At 43.4% G+C, this 25,000-nt stretch overlaps 1 protein-coding gene across 1 annotated transcript in view; it reads left to right on the forward strand.

Annotated features, from left to right (window-relative positions):
- The window catches only part of LOC306913140 (receptor-type tyrosine-protein phosphatase mu-like), a 144,433-nt gene that overhangs the window by 104,525 nt on the left and 14,908 nt on the right, over positions 1–25,000 (forward strand). The window contains exons 15-24 of the mRNA XM_079489696.1: positions 355–536; positions 976–1,070; positions 1,432–1,468; positions 4,836–4,910; positions 5,835–5,967; positions 13,475–13,644; positions 14,465–14,539; positions 15,182–15,208; positions 18,325–18,536; positions 24,443–24,530. Of these exons, the coding sequence (XP_079345822.1) occupies positions 355–536; positions 976–1,070; positions 1,432–1,468; positions 4,836–4,910; positions 5,835–5,967; positions 13,475–13,644; positions 14,465–14,539; positions 15,182–15,208; positions 18,325–18,536; positions 24,443–24,530 (1,094 nt within the window). The remainder of the gene's footprint in view (positions 1–354; positions 537–975; positions 1,071–1,431; positions 1,469–4,835; positions 4,911–5,834; positions 5,968–13,474; positions 13,645–14,464; positions 14,540–15,181; positions 15,209–18,324; positions 18,537–24,442; positions 24,531–25,000) is intronic.

The raw sequence follows: 25,000 nt of genomic DNA on the forward strand, positions 1-25,000 counted from the left end.
CACACACACACACACACACACACACACACACACACACACACACACACACACACACACAGATGACCTTTTTCTTGAGTTGAATAATTAAACTGCTGATTGATGGAGAGAGCGTGTGTGTGTGTGTGTGTGTGTGTGTGTGTGTGTGTGTGTGTGTGTGTGTGTTTAAGTGTCTACCTCATTTATAACCTTTATTTATTCAGAGAATCACAGTATGACTCTCCTCTCCTCTCCTCTCCTCTCCTCTCCTCTCCTCTCCTCTCCTCTCCTCTCCTCTCCTCTCCTCTCCTCTCCTCTCCTCTCCTCTCCTCTCCTCTCTCTCTCTCTCTCTCTCTCTCTCTCTCTCTCTGTCCACAGTAAGTACCAGGTGGTGGTAGAAGAAGAGCGCCCCCGCAGGTTGACTCGTGGTAATGCAGAGATCTTGCGTTGTTATCCGGTTCCGATCCACTTCCAGAACGCCTCGTCCCTCAACTCTCATTATTATTTCACTGCTGAACTTCCTCCGAGTCACATACGCAACCCCAGCCCTTTCTGCATAGGTAATTATTATTATTATTATTATTATTATTATTATTATTATTATTATTATTATTATTATTATTATTATTATTATTATTATTATTATTATTATTATTATTATTATTATTAGTCACATACGCAACCCCAGCCCTTTCTGCATAGGTAATTATTATTATTATTAATACTATTAGTCACATACACAACCCCAGCCCTAGTTGTCAGTCAGTTTCTTAGATAATGAGATAATGAGGCAATTATTAGTTAACTATTAATCAGTCAGTCAGTCAGTCAGTCTTTTTATGCTACACTGTATGATTATTTGGTCTCCCTCTTTCTTTTTAATTGATGGGTGTACTTAACTGTGTGTGTGTGTGTGTGTGTGTGTGTGTGTGTGTGTGTGTGTGTGTGTGTGTGTGTGTGTGTGTGTGTGTGTGTGTGTGTGCGTGCGTGCGTGCACAGGTGATAACAGGACATACAACGGGTTCTGGAATGTTCCTTTGCGACCTCATAAAAGCTACAGTGTTTATTACCAGGCTGTCAGTACAGCCAACGGGGTGAGACAACTGTCTGTCTGTCTGTCTGTCTGTCTGTCTGTCTGTCTGTCTGTCTGTCTGTCTGTCTGTCTGTCTGTGACAGACTTTCTGTCTGTCTGTGTTCTTGTCTCAAGGCCTATTTGTAGTCCAGTTTTCGGTGAAGAGGTGACCACCGCAAAGAACTACAACATGGCGCCACTGAGCTGTGGTGGTCACCGCTCACACAACACATCTCTCTGTTTTTGCTAGCCACCATTTCGGTGGTCACCTCTTCACCCGAAACTGGACTATGAATAGGCCTTTTCTCAGATCTTTCAAACGTTCAATATAATACGTGAAAGTAATACAGTACGTAATATATAACCTCTCTCTCTCTTAACAGGAGACTAAACTGGACTGTGTTCGAGTAGCGACTAAAGGTGAGACAATTTAACAAAAGTTATTTTTGATCCTTCCCAGCAGAATTTGTTTTGGAGTGGTACTGTTCTGTGGTTTATACAAATGGAATGCTGGGAATCGCAGTTCTAGCAAATCATAGAAAGACACTGTATTAGCAATGGAGCTACCAGAGATGTCGCCAAAAACTACTACTACAACGCTAATGCTGAAAGGCATATTATGGTACTATTATGGAACGATGTGACTATGTCACTATGAGCACGAGTACCAATGAGTACCAAAAGTGGCGCTGTTGTGCCAGAAACAGAGAGAGAGAGATAGTGCTGCACTGCTGCCTGCTAATGAGAGACAGAGAGAGAGAGGGGAGGGAGGGGGGGAGTTGCACCACTCAGTTCACACAGGTGTGATTTTTTCTACACATATAAACGGTGACATAAGAAAAGAGGCTGCACAGCTCCTAGTCACGATGCTAGAAACCTTTTAATAAACCAACGTTTCGGCAAGCAGGTTGCCTTCTTCAGGGTATGACACACAAGGGGTAAAAGTGGTATTTATACAGATAAGCCTATCTCACAGAATTTCCCCGCCCCCCTTAATACGCCCCCTTTTGGGGTTAGTGGTGATGGCGTGACGTCACTCCATAGACGCTACATGTTAACAGAGGTAATTTAAGAAGTCTACAACTTTTGTTTTCTCAAGGTAAGGTTTGTTCTATCTGTTCGAGCTGATTTACCATCTTGTTTGCTTCATAATAATATTGGTCTGTCACATTTTTACATTAGAAAATGTACTTAGATTCTCCAGAGAAAAAAACGTGTAAATGCTAATGTTAAAGACACCACTATTTACCGGAAGTGGGCGTGAAAAGCGGGCTGTGAGATAGGCCTATTGGGACAAAAGTGCACTCATCAGGGAGTGTCCTCAATCTGGCCAACGCCCAGTGATAACTTTATTTATACATCAAAATATACACAACATCGGATCAGTCAATACAAATATATGTATATATATATAGAGGGGCTAAAGATTAAATAGCCTACAGTATAAAGTGTAAACATCAACAAAAAAAAATACAAGTCCCAAGGACAGCATATAAATCCCAAATCCCAGATCCTGTTCTTTGGTTACAAGACCAAAAAGAGGAGGGGAAAGAACAACAAAATATTATATTGAGCACCAACATGGAAAAGAGACTCATATAAACGGTAAAAAATAAACAATAAACACTCAACGTGCCATAGGGTTCGAACCAGGCTGTGACCTAATAGTTACAGTACAGTGGCTATAGAGCTGTAAGCCAGCCAGATATCTGGGCTCTGGTGAGCGCTACTAGCCTGGAGGCTAAACTAGCGGCTAGCTGCCAAGCAGCAGTACAACCATTCTAAATAATGGAGCACAGATGGTGGCTAGCTAGCCAGCCAGCCAGCTAAGTGATAGCGCTAGGCTAAGTTTTAGCGATGTACACCTGTTCAAACCAATAAACAGATGGTAGCCAGCCTCCCCTCCTCTCCCCTTAATTCCCTACTCTTCTTCCATTGCCTACTCCTCTCCTCTATTCAAACTGATCATTTAATTTCAGTGTAATGTCTTCTTATAAATGATATTATATATTTAGAAACTGGCTCTGAACTGCAGTCGCGTTCTCTTCATTAACTGGCTGTGCGCTAACTCTAGGCTGTGTGCTACAGGCTACCGCTAGGCTAATGACAGTCTGCTATGGCTTTCCAGGGGGTTGTTTAGCATCAGAGGCTAAACGCTAAAATCACATAAGCGTTGTTTACTCCCCTGATGAACATAACATGCACGCACACACACACGCACGCACGAACACAGACACATGCGCACACACTCTCTCTCTCTCTCTCTCTCTCTCTCTCTCCCTCTCACGCACGCACGCACGCCCATAATTAGTTAGTCTGGTTTCCAGATTCAATCAGGTTTTATTTGTCGGTCGTTAACAACATCAGATGCTGATTGGCTGTGTCTGGCCTCTCGGCGCTTGTCATTCACACTGCAGCAGCCAATCAAGTCCCAGAGGGGCTGGCCCTGAGTCAAAGTACCCACAATGCTTTGCGGTGCGGGAGGTGGTGTGAATGTTAAACAGATGAGGCTCATAAAGTTCTCCTGATTGTGTTAAAGCTCCAATCCCTTCAACAGTAGTTGTGTTTCCTGGTGGCTTTAATTGTTCCACAGTGGAAACCACAGCCGTGCTTCACAAACACTGGGTCGGAGACACAGTGGAAACCACAGCCGTGCTTCACAAACACTGGGTCGGAGACACAGTGGAAACCACAGCCGTGCTTCACAAACACTGGGTCGGAGACACAGTGGAAACCACAGCCGTGCTTCACAAACACTGGGTCGGAGACACAGTGGAAACCACGGCCGTGCTTCACAAACACTGGGTCGGAGACATTATGCGGTCGCGGACCACGCCCCCAGAACGGCCGGCCAACGTTGAAGCGCTCGGCCCTGCTGGTCAAAGTTTGTACTGCAGGAGGGCCCGTGCATTTACCACGAGGAAACCCCCGTGCAGTCGAAATAAAAAAAACGTTCGCTCTGAAAGAATATATATTCAAAGATTTGCGGCGCATTTTTAAGATTTTTCAAAAATATTTTTCAATAGCTAAAGTATAACATAATGCTTAGTTAAAACACCAAAAAGGGGTTCCCGCCCAAAATGGGTTAAGATTGAGCGCTATATAGTGAGCACTTCCGCATTTTGACACCAAAATTTGGTGTCCAAATTGAAAAAATTGCAGAAGTACAACGTGTGGATGACAGATTGTAGCCTGGATGGTCACTCATCAACAGTAAATAAAAATAGAAGCAGGTGTATAAAATCACAGTTTCATTCGCATGGTTAAAGTGACTTGGACAAAAGTCAACTCTAAATGTCTAATAAATACTAATGTCTGATGGTTGCAATGAACTGCTGCTTTAACTCCGCTGTCTCTCCTATAGTTTTCTCTCTCTCTGTTTCTGTATGAACTCAACGGTGTTGCTCTTCTATGACTGTAAATATGAACTAAATAACTACTAAACAAAGTCTTGGGTTTCCAGAAGGTGGCAAGGTGTCCATTTCCTGTTCCATATCGTTGTTTGATTGGCTCAGCAGCACAGGATGGAATGGGAAAGAAGAACAATGTGTTTCCTGTTCCAATCTGCTGCTCAGCCAATCAAACGGCGACGAGGCGTTTACGGTCATGAGAAGATGCATCGTGATGCAACATCTTACTAATATTTCTGCTTTACTATAAACCACTGCTACAGCCTGTCTCTCTCTCTCTCTCTCTGTCTGTCTGTCTGTCTGTCTGTCTGTCTGTCTGTCTGTCTGTCTGTCTGTCTGTCTGTCTGTCTGTCCGTCTGCATGCATTTGATTGACAGCTGCTATAATCGCAACTCAACTCACAACACCGTACATCCGTATCGCTCCTGCTCCTGGAGACAAACTGCTGACAGGTCAGACACACTCACCCGAGCACGCACGCATGCACACATGCACGCATGCAGGCACACAAAAAATGATCTCTTGAAACCTTTAACACTAATTTTTCACGAAAATAGTCCATTACTGGTCCATTTGGTTCCAAATTAAAACGTTTGGTAACCAGCGGTATTGTAATGGTCCGGAGACGTGAAGTCCACTGTAACAGCGCTGACAGTGATCCATCCATCTTCGACCGCGTATCCGTAGTCGGGTCGCAGGGGCAACAGCTCCACCAGAGCGCTCCAGACTTCCCTCCCCAGAGCAACATTAGTGACTTCCTCCTGGGGGAATACCGAGACGTTCCAAGGCCAGTGAGTCGATGTAATCCCTCCCATCTGCGCCTTGTTCTGCCCCGGGGTCTCCTCCCAGTGGGACGTGCATCGAGGACCTCCCTAGGGAGACGCCCGAGAGGCATCCTAACCATTTGTGTGATGAAAACCAGAAATGATTCACAATGTTCCTCATGTTCCCAACCCTACAACTAGCAAAGTGTCATTGTGCCTTAACCCATTGAGGAATGAGACCAGATTCTACAAAATGTCTTCTAAATCCTGACGGTTTTCTGAAAAACCCTATGTTTCTATAATCTATATCGGTGGTGCTCAAACTATTTCATGTCAAGGAGCTCCAGAATTATCATGTAATTGGCTGCCGAGCCCCATCTGAAAAAATGTGTTCCAGGAACCCGCCAGTAGCAAAGATATGAGTTAAAAACGTTTGCTGTGAAAGAATATATATTAAAAGATTTGCAAGCTGGTAGATCTGCTATTTTTTCAACAGCTATATATAAAGTTTAAAATGAATGGTTAAAGTGGTTAGAAGCTCTAAAGGTGACACAGGTGCGTTCGTCAGGTCTAAATGGGTTTAATATGGGTGTGTGTTGTGTTGCGTTGCAGGGGTGGTGACGCGCGGCCCGGATCCGGAGCCAGAGACAAAGTCGGACCACACGGTGAAGATCGCCGGAGCCACCGCCGGAGTTCTGCTGTCAATCATCATCTTCCTTGGAGTTATACTGCTGATGAAGAAACGGTAACACACACACACACGCTCGCACACGCACACGCTCGCACACGCACACGCTCGCACACGCACGCACGCACGCACGCACGCACGCACGCACGCACGCACGCACGCACGCACGCACGCACGCACGCACACATTCACATTCACATTCACATTCACATTCACATTCACATTTACACAATACATTTATATAAACACAATATCAAACAGCTGCTTAAACACAGGCACGCAGGCAAGCAACGCACGCACCCACGCACACACACACACACACACACACACACACACACACACACACACACACACACACACACACACACACACACACACACACACACACACACACATAAACGCACGCACACACACACTCACTCACAAAGGCACACACGGAACAGTTTAGGTGTTTTGAAGATGAAAAAGAAATTTTGATGAAAGTGATTCATTGGTCTAGGGATTTACGACCCCAGGCAAGACACACACACACACACACACACACACACACACACACACACACACACACACACACACACACACACACACACACACACACACACACACACACACACACACACACACACACACACACACATTCGGGGGATAAGAAAAAGGTGCCAAATAACTGAGCAGAATAATTCTAATGATATTACTACTACTACTACTACTAATAGTAATAATAATAATAAGGGTAATAATAATAATAATAATAATGCTTGATCATTTAGCATGCTTAAAATTGTATTCCATGTACACATGGGTTGAACGGCCCGTTACAAGTAAATAAAACGTTCAGGCAAGTGGAAGGTTACCTTACCCAACGGGCAAGTGCGTTTGAATGAGGATATGAGATATGAGTGGGCGTGCGTGCCCTTTTCATTTATAGGTTACATGACACAGTCACTTGCAATGCAGCTAAATATTGAGGTAACATGTAATTTCGTCCCCAGAATATGCATGTGGAAAGTAAAAAAAGAAAAGAAAAGTGTGTTAAAAGGGACAAATTCAGATTGTATCTATCATTTTAGAACGGCAATTTAGGAAGTGGACATGACCTTTGGGCAAGTAGAACGTGACCTCTGACCTGTACTTGCCCGACTCTCCCCTTAGTGTCGAGCCCTGAAATACAATACATGTATTTAATGAACTATGGACTCTTGTAGAAGACCAGTGGAGTAAAGCCCCCCCCCCCCAACCCCCCTCTCTCTCTTTCTTGTCACAAGCCCATCCTAACCCCGCCCACCCTCACTCTCTCTCTGTGCAGCACCGTTCACCAATCACCATTAAGCCCTGTGTCGCTATGGTAACATTGCATTAACTGTATGTTAATTTAACTTCATTTATTTTCTGTCAGAGACATTAATGTGGTCTCCTTTCTTTCTTTTTTTGCTTTCTTTCTTTCTTTCTCTCCCTCCTTCTCTCCCCCCATTTCATCCCTCCTTCCATTCTGCCCGCCCCCCCCCCCACCCCCCCACCAACACTCAGCCGAAGAAATTCTCACTCCTACACATATTACCTGTAAGTAACACCTCTGAACTATGACCCTTGACCTCTGAACTCTAACCCCTACGTAAGAATCAGCAGATATTGTGTGTTAATCAATCCTAAGACTGAAGTAGGGTAGGATCAGAGCCATAGAGTAAGACAGAGTTACGAAAACTCTGTTCACTTCATGGGGCTTCAGTCCAATGGCGGCTCTCCTACATAGACTTCTATTGAGCATGGGGACAACAAATAGGGACAAGTCCTGGACCGGAAGTAGGCAGAAATGCATTGGACCCAGGCAACAGCCCAGCTTTAATGATCCCTTTATTTTAGATTGTTTTGTAGTAATCGTACAACATAAACATTACAGAGACTTTAGTTGTTACTGTAGTGTACAATATATTTAAAACAGTTGGCATGTTGCACACATGCCTAAAATTGCTCTTATTTGCGCCGCCCTCGTTGAAAACAATGTATTTCAAACTCCAGCTTGTCACACTCCAGGCTGCATGAACAGCGCTCGGTTTCTTCCCCCTCAATATCGTAACTATTAGATGGCGCTGGGTAGGATAGGATAGGATAGGATAGATAGGATAGAGCAGACCTGACTATATCTCCGTATATGGAGCTGACCTGTTCTGACATCTGCATAGACTCCATATTCGGGCATGCCTGACAAAGAACTCCATATATGGGCATAAATGGGACACAGACATAATAACCGGGTGGGGCATTCATTTCCAACTTGCATCGTTCCAAGTAGACCGGTGCCCAACGGGGGTAAGTTTAAATGACACCACATCAAAATGAAATACTTCGTTAGATTTTGATTGTCCAAATACATAACAATGCCTTCTGTTATTATTACATTATCTGTCATATCAAGACATACAGTAGTAATGATAACGTAACCTATGTCCCAGACTCCCACCGTGGCTTCTTCAGCAGTCAGAGCAGAGCCTAGAGGATAATATGCACACCTGGACATTTGATTGACTCTGCCTTGTCTCTTTGATCTGTAATAGACCCCTCATGTCATAGTATCGACGTGACGCTTAACTCACATACGCAACGTATCTATCTGATAACATCCATAACATTTACAATATTATACAACTGAAATAATGCAAGACAGACAGACAGACAGACAGACAGACAGACAGACAGACAGACAGACAGACAGACAGACAGACAGTATGCACGCCAACAGAAACATATTCATAAAAACATATATAGCACGCAAACATCTTGTTTTTGTTGATGAAACTACTTTCCAAGGGTCTAAAAATTGTTTAAAAGCGTCATTCTATTTTGTATTTTATTCATTGCATTTTCAATCAAATGTAACTGTGTGCATGTGTGCATGTGTGCATGTGTGTGTGCGTGACGTGTGTATGTGTGTGGTCTATGGGGAGTGTGTCATCAGCTATGCATGGATGGATGGATGGATGGATGAATGAGTGCGGGATGGAGGGATGAAGAGAGGGGTCACAGCAGGAAGGGAACATGTTTTGTGGTTTTTAAAAGAACTTGTTTTTTCTGCTTGTTAGATTAACAGAGAAAGTAAGAGACTAGCCCGCGCTCGAGAAAGAGAGCTTGCCTACATGTGTATAATGTGTATTTATCTACTTGAACATTTTCAAATTTTAAGCTAGTTTTTGTAAGTTGCAATGTGACCAAACCTCTGTTTACACAATTATTCATTCCCTTCTATTAGTACATACAGTATTTTGTACTTTCTCAAGATATGTTTGGGTTCCTCAGCCTTTATTTGATAGTACAGTGGAGACAGAAAACAGGGAGAGAGTTGGGGAGTGACATGCAGAAAGGGTTGCCCGGGCTTGGGAATTGAACCCGGGGCGCGCTGTCAGGCTCCATTAGAGTCTATATGATATACGCACCTTAACCACTAAGCCACCGGCGCCCGCATACTTTCTCAGATTGTATTGTTTTTATTTGACACGTACTTTTGGCAATGTAAACATATATTATCTCATGCCAACATATATTCATATATTCCGAACATATATTCCGAACATACAGTATATTCAGACTTAATCTGATTTCCTCTCCTTCAACAAACATTTCTGTCTGATCTTGTGCTACAGCAACAACAAATCGCAAGGACGTCAAACTCTGAAATTTGCATTTGAGTGAGTGCTGCACGTCCGCGTCTCCCTCCACAATAATTGTGCTTTCTTTCATTTTCTTTGGGGGATTTTGTGGCGTTTTGCCTCCACCACTTTGCAGAGTGCTTCCACACAATGTGTGGCCTTGAGTGAGAAGTTTGACCTGCTGTGGCTCACTTAATGTCTAACAATAGATCAGTAGGACATCTGTTGATTTTGTGTGATGTACTGTATGAGAACAGTGCGCACGAGCGTGAGTGTGTGCGTGCCCGTGAGAATGACTCATGTGCGTGTATGTGTAGGTGTGTGTTTTGAATGTAGTGGATGCTTTTCCTTTGGGGGTTATTTTTGACTAAAGGTGTAACAAAGTTCAGTAAACCACTCAAAATTCTATAAAAATGGTGATCAGCATTATTATGTATGTATGTATGTATGTATGTATGTATGTATGTATGTATGTATGTATGTATGTATGTATGTATGTATGTATGTATGTATGTATGTATGTATGTATTTATTTATTTTCAAATGCCTACAATGGAGAAACATGGGAAAGATTCAAATACGTCTGATTTTATCCGAACACTGGCAGAAGTATAAAACAAAAACGGCCATAGTTAAATGGTTATATTGTAAACAGTTTTCTCTCTGTGAACCGGAAGACAAATTATTTACAAAGTAGAGAGACAGGTTTCAGACAGCAGGTAAGCGCAGCAGGGTGTGTGTGTGTGTGTGTGTGTGTGTGTGTGTGTGTGTGTGTGTGTGTGTGTGTGTGTGTGTGTGTGTGTGTGTCACCAACAAAGGTAATTGCTCATGTGTAACGTTTGTTATTTTTTTCCACTTTTCCCTTCTGCAGACACGCACACACACAGCATGATTCTTCCTGTCAAAATCGATGGTGTGTGCGTGTGCGTGTGCGTGTGCGTGTGCGTGTGCGTGTGTGTGTATCAGAAGGGATAAACATCTGTCACACCAGTGATGCTGTCTGTCTGTCTGTCTGTCTGTCTGTCTGTCTGTCTGTCACACGCACACCGCACACTGTGCATAGCAAGGTTAATTATAGCTAACTAAAACAAACGAAAAAACTAAAATTAAAAAAAACATTTTAAATAAACACTAGACAAGGAAAAGAAAAACGATAACTAAACTGAAACTGTATTGTGTGTTTACAAACCTAATTATATAGACAAAATGCCATTAGTTTTAATTTTTGTCTATTTATAGGCTTCATCTGTAACTGAATATTCTTTTTTTAAATGCTATCATTTTTCAGTTTTTATAACAAGATATACTTATACCTTATGTTAGGGTTTTGTATAATACGTATGACCCAAAAGCAGAACTCAGAACCAGGATACAGTTTTCATTCAGTGATTTGGGTGATTTGGAAAACCACCCAGTCCGCCCCGGTAACAAAATGTGCACATGCACACGCTCTACAGTGGGGGGAAGTGCAACAGCATGTGCACCAAGGCCCGCCCCCACACATGATTGGAGGAAGGCCCCTTTCATCCTGATTGGATGAAGGCTTTGCCACCCGCCACCAAAACTGAAACTAGGGTTTTTTTACCCCAGGGGCTCACTGGGGACAGGGAGGAACTCCTTATATGGTCAGCACACTCTATAGTAGGGAGGATTATCCAAAAAAATAAAAAAAAATAAGTGATATTTGAATGAAGCGAAATCATTGAATATACCTTTAATTCAACAAAACAGATCAAAAATAGGCTTGGGGGCTGTACTGTAGGTTGGGCCGGTCGGCAGGCAGGCAGCAGGCGTAGAGCACTGGGGGGCACATGGAGGACGAGGAGACGATCATTATGTTGATCGCAAGCAAAAAACATGGAGCTCAGAGGCACAGTAACTTTGCCGATCGGCAACTGACAAACTGGCAAGGACTGGAGTGAAGAGCCAGGTTTTTTATCAGCTGGACTTGATGAGACTGATCACCCCAAGGTGTGCAGCTTCACATGACGATGATTAGCACGTCACAGCCCAGGCAGCCAGTCACACGCCCACACCAGACTATAGCGTGTGAAAACGTGTACGTCACCAAGAGGGGGGCGGCGTCTGAAAAGCTAGGGACGGCCCTCTCGTGGGCATTAAATTCTAGCCCACATCACTCAGAATAGAGTGACGGTGGTATGTTTTTGTAAATATTGAGCTCGTTCTTGGCGATAACATAGTGAACAAACACCAGGATGGATAGAAAGAACATCGGGCCCAAATACATTACAAGGACAAGGAAAATGTTGTGAACAAACACGGCTGTGCTTAGATACTTTGTTGAACGTTATGTCTCTGCGCCCGTGCGCTGTACAGCCGAGATCCAAGCCATTCTACGTCTTTTTGTAAACTCGTGAATGTGGGTTCCTTGATGCTGTCTCCATGCTGGAAAGCTGAACATCTAATTCCGTTTTCTGGCTCATTTCCTCGACGCGACCTGCTGTGGCACTTATTTACTGAGCAAGTCTGCACCATTGTGAGGTCAGTTTAAAAAAATAACGTATACAAGCACACGGATAGTCGCTCAATGTAAACAAACCAGACAAGTAGCCAGCAAGTATGGCGGCCGCTACCACGTGACACATATGTTGACGCCCCCTCCAGGAGTTTTGGTACACCCTATATAGGGAAAAGGAAAAAAACAGAAAAACAGCCAGCCCATATAACACCTTAGCCCTTTTCTATCCCAAACCTGACGTATTTGCCAAGTGCAGGATTAAAAACGCCCTGAAAAAACTCAAACTAAAGCTAACACTAATAAAAATGAAACTAAAACTAAGCGTTGTCACAAAAATAACAACTAAATCAAAACTAGCAAACCCGCTCTAAAAACTAACTAAAACTAACTGAATTAGGGAAAATAATTGTCAAAACTAACTAAAACTAAACTATAATGTAAAATTCAAAACTCAATTGGTGCCTTATGGGAAGAGAGAGAGAGAGAGAGAGAGAGAGAGAGAGAGAGAGTTAAAGGAGGTAATGAGTTTTGTTTTGTCATTTTTCTTCAGTGGTTTGTTCTGATGTCTCTTTTATCCTCATAGCTCAAACTTTCTTCGGCGTGGATGTGTGTGTGTGTGTGTGTGTGTGTGTGTGTGTGTGTGTGTGTGTGTGTGTGTGTGTGTGTGTGTGTGTGTGTGTGTGTGTGTGTGTGTGTGTTTTGTCACATTAATTGGATCTGCCTGAAATATCACCCATTGCACACACGCGCGCACACACACACACACACACACACACACACACACACACACACACACACACACACACACACACACACACACACACACACACACACACACACACACACACACACACAGGCTATAATTGTGTCTCTTGGTACAAATTACAGCTGCTACACTATCTCTATATCTCCTCCTCTCCAGCTCTCCTCTCCTCTCCTCTCCTCTCCTCTCCTCTCCTCTCCTCTCCTCTCTTTGTAATTAAAGATCTCCTAGACCGTAAGACCGGTGTTTATCAAATGGATGTATGTGGACCCCTAGGGGTACAGGGAGGTACTACTAGGGGATATGTGAGAGACAGTGAAAGAATATCTTCGCATGAATTAAATGATATCAAAAACAATAACTCGAACTAAGCACACACACACACACACACACACACACACACACACACACACACACACACACACACACACACACACACACACACACACACACACACACACACACACACACACACACACACACACACAGACAAACACGCAGACACGCATGCTCACCCATGCATGCACACACAATCATGGATATTAGTAGATTGATGTACTTCTACTTTCAGTTTTGCAGATTAACATCATTCTGTGTGTGTGTGTGTGTGTGTGTGTGTGTGTGTGTGTGTGTGTGTGTGTGTGTGTGTGTGTGTGTGTGTGTGTGTGTGTGTGTGTGCAGTAAACTAGCTAAGAAGCGTAAGGACACAGCAGCAGCATTGAGCTCCACCAGACAGGAGATGACAGTGATGGTTTCCAACCTGGACAAGAGCTACAGCCAGCAAGGAACCAGCTGTGACCAGGAACCAATCACCTTCATGGATACACACACGCACACCCTGAACGGACACAGTGAGTACACACACACACGCACGCACGCACGCACGCACGCACGCACGCACGCACGCTTCACCAAGGAAATGTACGACCAGGTGTAAATTAAGTGACTGTAAAGGAGGGTGTATTTAAAGCCCTAACCACACCAAAGGGTCGAGACGGTTTTAGCGTTGTCCCAGCGGTGTGAAATGTCCTGTTCCACGTCGACCCACGTCGTCCCAAGTCGTCCCACGTCGTCCCAAGTCGTCCCAAGTGATTCAACACATGGAATTCAACGGCCCAAACCACCAAAGGGTCACCATGCAACGCCTCGCAACCACTTGGACCCAAGGAGTTGCATGGCGACCCTTTAGTGTGGTTTGGACTTTAGGTACAACCCAATCTCACACGCCATTCATCAAGCGTGGCGTATACCTGCCTTCGTACCTGCCTGCGTATCGCGGCTGTACCTCATTTCGCCTCCTTTCCCAATTAAGTGTTTCGCCTGGTGTCGCCTCGCGTAATAGAACATCCACGGCCATTTCACGCCATATAAGGCAACGGGAAATATCTAACCTCGGGTGAAAAACGCCATATCACAACGACATTAAGGCACGATCTTACCTTTGGAGGAGAGCGCTGGAGAGCTGGCTTAAAACTTTACTGAGTGACTTGAGTCGGAGTACGATGTGTGTGTCTGTCTGTCTGTCTGTCTGTCGGTCTGTCTGAGTATGAGGCCTCAACAGCTGCAATACCCGCTGCCAGCCAGCCGGCGGTGTTGTTGAGCAGCCTGCACCGCTCGGTTCACACGGGTGTGACTTTTAATAAGACGTTTGTATATAATTCTTTCCTCCAGCGGTCTCGTCCCCATCGTCCTTCACCCTGAAGTCCAACACCATCACCACCTCTATCAAGAACTCCTTCTATCCAGGTACACGCACGCACACACGCACATACACGCACGCACGTCAACCCATGTGAATAATTTATACATTTTAAACAATCAATGTCAAGTCCAAATCACAAGTGCATATACGTACCTACAACAAACAATAGCACACAGAGCTCAAGCCACATTACGTGGAATGAGAAACTATTAGACAAAACCGAATGTAATTTGTTTTCATGTTTTGGCCGAGGGAATGCGTGTAAATGTAAAATAAGCAGGATGGGACCTAAGAGGCTCTTAGAGTCCAAAGAGGGTTTTGAGGCACTCGGCAGAACAGACAAACTGGAGGAGAGGACAAATATCAATGGTTCTCAAAGGGCGGTCAAGAGACCCTCATGCTTCATTGAGGTCAAAATGGACCCTTACGGATCTGTAACTCAGAGGTCTATTTAGTCCCATTTGTACACTTTTAGAGAGAACCACTGACGAAAAAGAAAAACAAATAAAATGGGAAGAAAGTTTAATTGTTATACTAACTTGTTCTTCCTCTTACTTCCCCCTCTCATGTTCTGTGTGTGTGTGTGTGTGTGTGTGTGTGTGTGTGTGTGTGTGTGTGTGTGTGTGTGTGTGTGTGTGTGTGTGTGTGTGTGCGTGCGCAATGTTCTCTCTCTCCGTTGTTGTCAGACCCCTTCGTGCCGACCGCTATACTGGGTAAGCTTTTCTTTTCTTTGTCTATCTCGTTCTATCAGCCAATCAGCAGTCAGCCTCCTCTGCTTACCACCCCACACACGCGCGCGCACACACACACACACACACACACACACACACACACACACACACACACACACACACACACACACACACACACACACACACACACACATCAAACACACACATCAAACACTTCCTGTGTTAGCCGCTAGCACAGCTACTTAGCATAGAGCAGCTGCTAATATATGCTAGCAGCAAAGACAGGACAGGAAGAGAAAATAAGACAGGAGCAGAAAGCAAGACAGGAACAAGCGTAGACAGGCAAGAAAGAGAGAGATCTTGTCTCCAGTTCATCCATCTCTGCTTGCTTGTTGTTGTCTCCTCAGAAAGTTTGTTTATATTTGCATATTTTATAATAAGTTTGACAGTTTTTTTTATTTTCATTCAACAGTCATTTGACTTTTTCTCAAATTATTTTAACCACATGAACCCTAGCGCAGTGGTTCCCAAACATTTTCATGTCAAGGACCCCCCAAATTGACACTAATTAGCCGCGGACCCCCCATTATCTCATTTGGTTCCATTTGTACACTCTCATAAGGGTCCATTTGGTTCCTAACTATGATTTAGCTGGGGACCCCATGGAACTCCCTCAAGGACCCCTAGGGGTCCCGGACCCCACTTTGGGAACCACTGCCCTAGCGTCCCATTCTGGGGATGCCGTAATAAATTGCTGAAAAAGAAAATGGGAAAAGCTCCGGAGAAAATAGATGAACATTTGGCGAAAATATGGGGGAACGTCTGGCGACAATAGGCGTATACTGTATGTCAAAGAATGGCAAACATTCTGTAAAAAATTCATTCAGGACAAAAATGCCAATCTATTATTTGCTAATTGACGTACAAGGAATTAAGCCTATAGGGTTTAAGTGGTTAAAGGTTTTTAATTTTGTATTTATTATGAATTATTGTTGTGTTTGCGGTGGGCGTCACTCCATTCCCCCCCATTCACAACGGCCATGTGATGTCACGCCTGTATTTGACCTCTGACCTCTGCATGGACACAACACGTCACCTTGGATGGGGGGGATGTAAACATCGACTTTCCTACACTCTTAACCCCTTCAGGGCGGGAACCCCTTTTGGTGTTTTAAAGCATTATGTTATACTTTAGCTATTGAAAAATAGCAGATCTACAAGCTCATAGTTATGAGCTTGTAGATCTGCTATTTTAGAAAAATCGAGAAAAAGTGGCATAAATCTTTGAATATATTCAAACGAATATATACATCTATATATATATATATATATATATATATATATATATATAGAGAGAGAGAGATATATATATATATATATATAGTATAGTGACTTGTTCTCGCTCGTAGCAAGTGTGTTTATATTACGTAGCTAGCTAGCTATAGAACGCATGATACATCAACAGTAAGATGATAAGCTATTTCATCCGCCGTGACTTGCGATCTCGAACCGTGTGCTAGTTGACGCGTGAGGCCATCAACTGCACGGCTTGGACACTCACACGCGTAACGGCTTGCTCGACCGCGCTACAGATGCCTGTCGCGCCTTTTTAACTCAAACCTTTGCTTCTGGGAGGGTCCCTGGAACTACATATTTTCAGATGGAGGTCGGCGGCCAATTACGTATATTTTTGGGGGTCCTTGACATGAAAATGTTTGAGAAACGACTGACATAGAGACATGGGTTTATCAGAAAACTGTCAGGATTTAGAAGACATTTGTAGAATCAGTTCTAAATGGGATAAAACATGGGAGTGATAATGTGTAGGACATACAGGTGACCACCAGGTGACACTGGGTTAGGCTAGGCTAGGCTAGCTGCTGAAACATTAATGTTGCTTAAATACTGTTTCCTCTCTTTTCTTTTCTATCTGTCCAATGATTAAAGTCCCCATTAATGGTAAGTGTGGCGATGTGTGAGGGAGGGGGAGGGGGGTCCCCTGTCACCCAATCAGCATGCAGCCCACAACTCCTCCCCGCCTTGAAGTTATCAGTTGGCATGGCAACGCTGTCATTCACCACCCCTCATCCCAGCAACCCGCCTGCCCGTCACGTCATCCTAAACCAATCGTTTAGCAGGTCCCGCCTCCCTGGGGCCTGTCGCTCTCTCTGATTGGATATTGTGTTTGTCGTTGTGTTGCTGTGGTGCATTGTGTCTCATCTCTCCTCCACCAATCACTGGTCATCGCTCGTTACATCGCCGCCACTACAGCCATTATTGGTTGAGCTGTGTATAGAAGAGAGCTAATTGAATGAACAGTGAGGTATCAGGCCAGCCAATGAGAGCAGAGATACAGCTAGTAGAGAGTTCATTCTAGTGTCAAACATGATGTCATAGATGATAATATGATGTCATACTATCTCACACAGAAATAACACTCTACTCAAACTAAAACCCATGATAAGTAAACACATAACAGTGCCTAGTATACATATTCCAGTTCATATTGACATCACGTTAGGGGGGGTCACTCATTGATTGATTGATTGATTGATTGATTGATTGATTGATTGATTGATTGACAATGAAGCTCGAGAGCGTATTCCATTGCTGTCCATTCATGATAAAAGATTAACAGAGTTGTGTGTCGTGTCTTTGGTTGCATCTCCTGTGTCGAGTCACTCAAATACCTCGGACAAAGACATGAAAAACAAATGTCTCAACGGTCACGATTCAAATTCAAACTCATGACTTTAACATTCCAGTCCCTCCTTCATCATAGTGACCTCATCCTATAGTGTTGTCATCATATAGTGACATGAACACAGACATGTTGATGTATTGTCTGCCTCAAAATGTCTGTCTGTCTGTCTGTCTGTCTGTCTGTCTGTCTGTCTGTCTGTCTGTCTGTCTGTCTGTCTGTCTGTCTGTCTGTCTGTCTGTCTGTCTGTCTGTCTGTCTGTCTGTCTGTCTGTCTGTCTGTCTGTCTGAATCACAACCATTTGTTTCTCCTCTCCTCTCCTCTCCTCTCCTCTCCTCTCCTCTCCTCTCCTCTCCTCTCCTCTCCTCTCCTCTCCTCTCCTCTCCTCTCCTCTCCTCTCCTCTCCTCTCCTCTCCTCTCCTCTCCTGTGGTCCAGATGACAGTAACACTATGACCAGTGAGACCAGCAGTCTGGTGCAGCAGTCTCACAGTCTGAGTTATAAGAAGAAGCAGAGAGCAGCAGACGCTGCAGATGTTCCTCCTTATCAAACAGGACAGCTTCATCCAGCCATCAGAGTGGCTGATCTGCTGCAACACATCACCCAGATGAAATGTTCTGAAGGCTACGGATTCAAAGAGGAATATGAGGTGAGAAACACTAATACACTGAAATATACTCACTAATAACTCCTCAACCAGATGAAATGTTCTGAAGGCTACGGATTCAAAGAGGAATATGAGGTGAGAAACACTAATACACTGAAATATACTCACTAACAACTCATCACCCAGATGAAATTTACTAGTACACTGAAATATACTCACTAACAACAACACATCACCCAGATGAAATGTTCTGAAGGCTACGGATTCAAAGAGGAATATGAGGTGATACATACTAGTACACTGAAATATACTCACTAACAACAACTCATCACCTAGATGAAATGTACTAGTACACTGAAACATACTCACTAATAACACCACATCATCCAGATGAAATGTACTAGTACACTGAAACATACTCACTAATAACACCACATCACCTAGATTAAATGTTCTGAAGGCTACAGATTCCAAGAGGAATATGAGGTGATGAACACTGCATTAAACATAGTAATACCCTGAAATGTACACACTCACACTAACAACAACACGGATAGAAGACAAAAAGAAGCTCCCAAATGCATTTGCTCAAGTTTTGTTCGACCACTCAAAGGAAGGAATCTAATATAATCTAAATAATGAAAGGAAACAGATTTGGAGGCAAATTAATTACAGTTTGAGACCATAGTTAACTTAACGCAATGTGTCTCATCATCAGTGACCTAGTATTAAAATGATGAATTAAAAATATGAATAGTGCAGGTAGAAGGCACAATCCACTGTTAATTAGGGTGGCCATAAAGAGGGTTAATAGACACATTTTGTGTCTAACAAATTGATGTAGTTTTCATTTAATTCAGCACTTATTGTAATAAATATGAAATGCTGCCCACCCAGAAATACACCAACACAATCTACTTAAACCTTAAACCTCTCTTCACGACTGTCTTTATACATCTACCAGTCTGTTTACTGTAGCTCTCCTGTGTGTGTGTGTGTGTGTGTGTGTGTGTGTGTGTGTGTGTGTGTGTGTGTGTGTGTGTGTGTGTGTGTGTGTGTGTGTGTGTGTGTGTGTGTGTGTGTGTGTGTGTGTGTGTGTGTGTGTGTGTGTGTGTATGTGTGTGCGTGCGCGTGTGTGGTAAGTACACCATTTGAAGTAACATCCATTTGCAACTTTCTGCTGAAGATTAAACATGTGGCATGCACCTTGTGTGTGCTTGCGTGCGTGCGTGTGTGTGTCTGCGTGTGTGCGTGCATGCGTGTGTGCGTGCGTGCATGCGTGCGTGTATGTGCATGCTAGGTGCGTGTACGCGTGTGTGCGTGCGTACTCAGTATTTATAATGGATCAGCCCTGAGGGCAGCCCACTAGCAGGAAGCACACACACACACACACACACACACACACACACACACACACACACACTCAAAAACACTCATACACATATTCCCGCCTGGAGCAATTTCACCCTCCATTTGCAGAGAGTATACACACTGAGAAACTATTGCAGTGTTTCTCTCTTTCGGTTTAGTCCCTCTCTCATTATCTCTCTAATTTATCTCTCATTAACACTCATTGTCTCTCTCTCTCTCTCTCTCTCTCTCTCTCTCAGACATATTAATGTGTTTATTTTAATACAAACATTAAACGTATGTGTTCATTATATTAATTCAAACACACTATTACTGTGTTCATTATATTACAGTAACCCCCCCCCCGGTAATCACAGAACAAAGTTAATATCTGAACATATGGGTGTCGTTTTCCATTTATTAGTTTCACTGCTGTAGGCTATTATGCGCAGAGAATGTTTACATTTTGAAAGCCTTATTTATTGCATTTATGAAAGCATCCGGTGGGACATTATTGCAATACCAATTAGGCATAATTCATTTTAGTCAATTCCACAACAGGAATCGGTGGATAATATTGGAAGATCGGTCACCAATATCGGACATTCGTCGACTCTGTAGTCGACGAATGTAGTGGCCATTGTGTTCCATTTGGACACTCTCAGAGATAAATGAACACTGAGTGTAGCAGACCTAGAAGCTCACAGCGCGTTGCATGGTCAAATTCTCGCTGAAAGTTCCTAAGTCATTCCATAGATAATTGTATAAGTTATTACAAAGAATATTACATAGATGGTTACATGGGTTGTTACTTTGTGGTCCATAAGGAGAGTTGTAATACACATAAAATAGGTACAGTAAATGTAAATGAAATTATGCACATAGATAATGCAATATTCATTGCAAGCTCAACATGCGACCTGACTGATAGCTGATCATTGTCTCTCGATCCTTCATGCTTCTCCTTAATTAATTAACCTGATTGGACAGATTAACAAGGTAAGATGCTCCTCCCTGTTCCTCTTCAATCTTCACCCCCCTCTTTGCAATGTAAACATCCTGTTTCTGCGTCATTCAAAACCCTGATAGGGTTGCGTGTAAAGACCCGCCCCTCCCTGCCTGTTTCATGTTTGGTTGGTCAGGCACAATCATAATGTAACCATTATTTTTCATGTTTGGTAGGATTAGTTAGTGTTTGTTATTGATTTAAGGTTATAGGTTTAGTTCATTTTGCTTGTTTCTTTTCTGTTGCCCCTGCATATATCTTTAGTTTCTTTAATTAATTGAGAGCCAGCACAGAGCAATATTTCTCACCACTGACCAGTAACCTGGTGTCAGTGACAGTGTCACCAGACTGTCCACCTAGTCGGAGGTAGCCTCGGTCCCATGAGGCTTACTTATCTGCGAAAAGAAAAGCCTGGTCACAACGTAAGGCAGAGAAGCTATCGGCGGTATGTTCCTCCGGAACATCCGTCAGATTTATTTCCCCCGGATACGATATTTTCCTGACCAATCACAACACAAATGATCTACAGCGTAGGTCTTGCCCAGGGTGAGTCGGAGGACAGTCTGGACTGTCTGGTAACCCACGGAGCAGAGAGGCAGGCGGTGGCGGGTCTTTTACGCAAACCCTATCAGGGTTTTGAATTACGACCTGTCTTTTCAATTTAAACATCCTGTTTGCAATGTAAACGTCCCGTTTAACATCCCGTTTCTACAATGCAAGCATCGTGTTTACAAATGTGAACATCCTCTTTCTTCCCCTTGACAATCCTGTTTCGACCTCAAAATCCTTTTGTTTTGTTGTTTACAATGTAACACAGGATGTTTCTACAATGGAATCACTCTGTTCTTATTCCCTGCTACACCCATGACTGAAATTATCCTGGAATATTTTCCTTTTACTGATGGATTTAACTTTAGCTTCAATATTAATTTTGAAGATGGAGTGCCGTGATTTTTTTCCACCCTAAAACATGATCATCAGGTATTATTATTATTATACGAGGAAGAATAAATGTTCAAAAAAGTGTACAGTAATTCATTAAAATGTTTTTATGTGGACACGCCCACTATGCCTGGTTTGCGGTGGGTCCACCTGAACTGAGGCTGCACCCACAGCTGTTGTTGTATGATAAAGGGGGAGGGGTTAGGGGAGGGGATGATATTGTGATGTCACTATAGCACTGTTTTCATTGGCACGTTTGTCTGTCAAAGTTTCAGCCTCCAGGAAGAAACCCTAAATACAAAGGGAAGACATCATTGCACATAACAACCACACCAAGGGGTCTAATGAAATACTGTCACCTCATAAATACATGAAAAATCACACCTGTGTGAAGTGAGGGGCACATATGACGTTTTTTCAGACAACACAAACACTAAAGCTGTATATAGGAGGGGATAGTGCCCCTCAACATCTGGAAAAAATACAAAAATCACGGTGTGGTATATTTTCATACCATCATACACTGCAGAGACTTAATCAAGAACTGGAGAGCAGGAGAGAAAGTTGAGACGGCACGACAGCAGACAGAGTGAGATGTTCCTTGATGGTTTATTTGCAGAGTACACAGCCCAGCAAAACAGAGGCACCTCCGACGGCCTTTCGCCGTCGGGGAGACTGACCAACTTACATTCAATGTCATGGAATTGAGTACAGTTTCACATACAGAGGTGAGAATGTAGGCGTGTTCACTGTTCCTCTGAAGACGAGATGCTTACACATTGATCAACCGTTTGCTCACAGCTATCAACACAAATTATTTTGTCACACAAATTGCCACAGGAACAGACTCAAGAGTGTAAACAAACCATCCCCAGGTGGGACTTTGAATAACAGTATAGAACAAAGACAGGCCTTGGAGACGAACTGACTTGCATAATTTAAGCCAGCCAGCTAGTAGTCAGACCTACTGAATAAACAGTTGTCAAGAACATGGAATATTGTATAGAATTTGGTTCCCAGATATCACTAACGGCATTCCATCTTTAACCTTCATTCTGATTAAACTTGTCGTTCTAGATTTAATTTATTTTAGGCTCTAGATTTAACTTTTAATTCTAGCGTTAACATTTGATTCTATTTCAGTCAGACGACAGCTTGGATTGAAAATAATAATAATTAAAAAAAAATAACAATAATAATATATTTAAAAATATATATATATATTAAAAAAGATATATATATATATATATATATATATATTCAGTATAGTGTAGCGGTTAGAGCATAATGCCTTTCATGTGGAAGGCTGTGCCCACATACATACGTTCTAACTCTGGGGAGCCCAGGATCGAACCGGGTACCTATACGTTCCCATCCGGCCGCTTTATACCGGCCACTCTACCCCTGAGCCACTGCTGCCCCATGAATGATGTATACCTACATTGTAAATTGTGTTGAGAGCCATAGTAGCTTCACATGAAATACTGATTTGATTCCTTCCTATAAATGCACGCACGCACGCACGCACGCACGCACGCACGCACGCACGCACGCACGCACGCACACATAAGGAAGTAGACAAGTAGAGATGTGGATGCGATTGCGTTGTCTCCTCTTCCTGTGGTCCAATCACATGGCAGCTTGTTAGTGCTTTTCTGTGGGTCTGGCCAATGGTAAGGCAGCATGCTGGTGCCTGGAGCGATAGGACAAGCCTGAGGGCATTGTACGCACACGCACACACACACACACACACACACACACACACACACACACACACACACACACACACACATACAACGGACCACACTTAATATTATTTAAACACCTCTCACACACACCCAGGCAGGCCCCCGAGAATTCATATTCATAAGAGATAATAATTATTTTTCCACATATCACATCAAATCAAACCAGTAATTCATATTAACAATAGAGGTGTATATTTGCACGTCTCTAAATGTTCTGATGAATTGAAAATGGTGGACCCTGTTGTAAACAAGTGTAATGCTTTACCAGTGTGTCGTCCACAGAACACACACACACACACACACACACACACACACACACACACACACACACACACACACACACACACACACACACACACACACACACACACACACACACACACACACTTATAGGGATGCTGATGATGAAGAATCTTGAATCTTCGACCTTGAGTGAGATAAGATGACAGACGGAATTGAAACATTCCGAATATACATTATTCATAAAGACCGTGCATGTAGGTCAGTGAGTGCGTGCGTGCGTGTGTGTGTGTGTGTGTGTGCGTGTGTGTGTGTTGTGTGTGTGTAGGGGGGGGGGGGGGGGGGGGATTGTACTCTCATTTAAAACTATTTGATCATCTTCGCTGTCAGACCGGAGATGGCCTCTGGTGTCTGTACAGTGTTTGTACAGTGTGTGTGTGTGTGTGTGTGTGTGTGTGTGTGTGTGTGTGTGTGTGTGTGTGTGTGTGTGTGTGTGTGTGTGTGTGTGTGTCTTTAAATTTAGATTAAAGTGCCTCTCAATAGAATTGTTTGAGTATAATCTTTGTGTGTGTGTGTGTGTGTGTGTGTGTGTGTGTGTGTGTGTGTGTGTGTGTGTGTGTGTGTGTGTGTGTGTGTGTGTGTGTGTGTGTGTGTGTCTCTAGAGTTTCTTCGAGGGTCAGTCGGCAGCGTGGGACTCGGCCAAGAAGGACGAGAACCGCATGAAGAATCGCTATGGCAACATCATCGCCTGTACGTATACGGGCTATGGGAGAGTTAGAACGGTGTAAAAGGAGAACAATGAGCTGTCCGTACAGGCTATGGGAGAGTTAGAATGGTGTAAAAGGAGAACAATGAGCTGTCCGTACGGGCTATGGGAGAGTTAGAATGGTGTAAAAGGATAACAATGAGATGTCCGTACGGGCTATGGGAGAGTTAGAACGGTGTAAAAGGATAACAATGAGATGTCCGTATGGGCTATGGGAGAGTTAGAATGGTGTAAAAGGAGAACAATGAGCTGTCCGTACGGGCTATGGGAGAGTTAGAATGGTGTAAAAGGAGAACAATGAGCTGTCCGTACGGGCTATGGGAGAGTTAGAACGGTGTAAAAGGATAACAATGAGCTGTCCGTACGGGCTATGGGAGAGTTAGAACGGTGTAAAAGGAGAACAATGAGCTGTCCGTACGGGCTATGGGAGAGTTAGAATGGTGTAAAAGGAGAA

Source organism: Electrona antarctica (assembly GCF_951216825.1).
Source record: "Electrona antarctica genome assembly, chromosome: 20".
NCBI classification, from domain to species: Eukaryota; Metazoa; Chordata; class Actinopteri; order Myctophiformes; family Myctophidae; genus Electrona; species Electrona antarctica.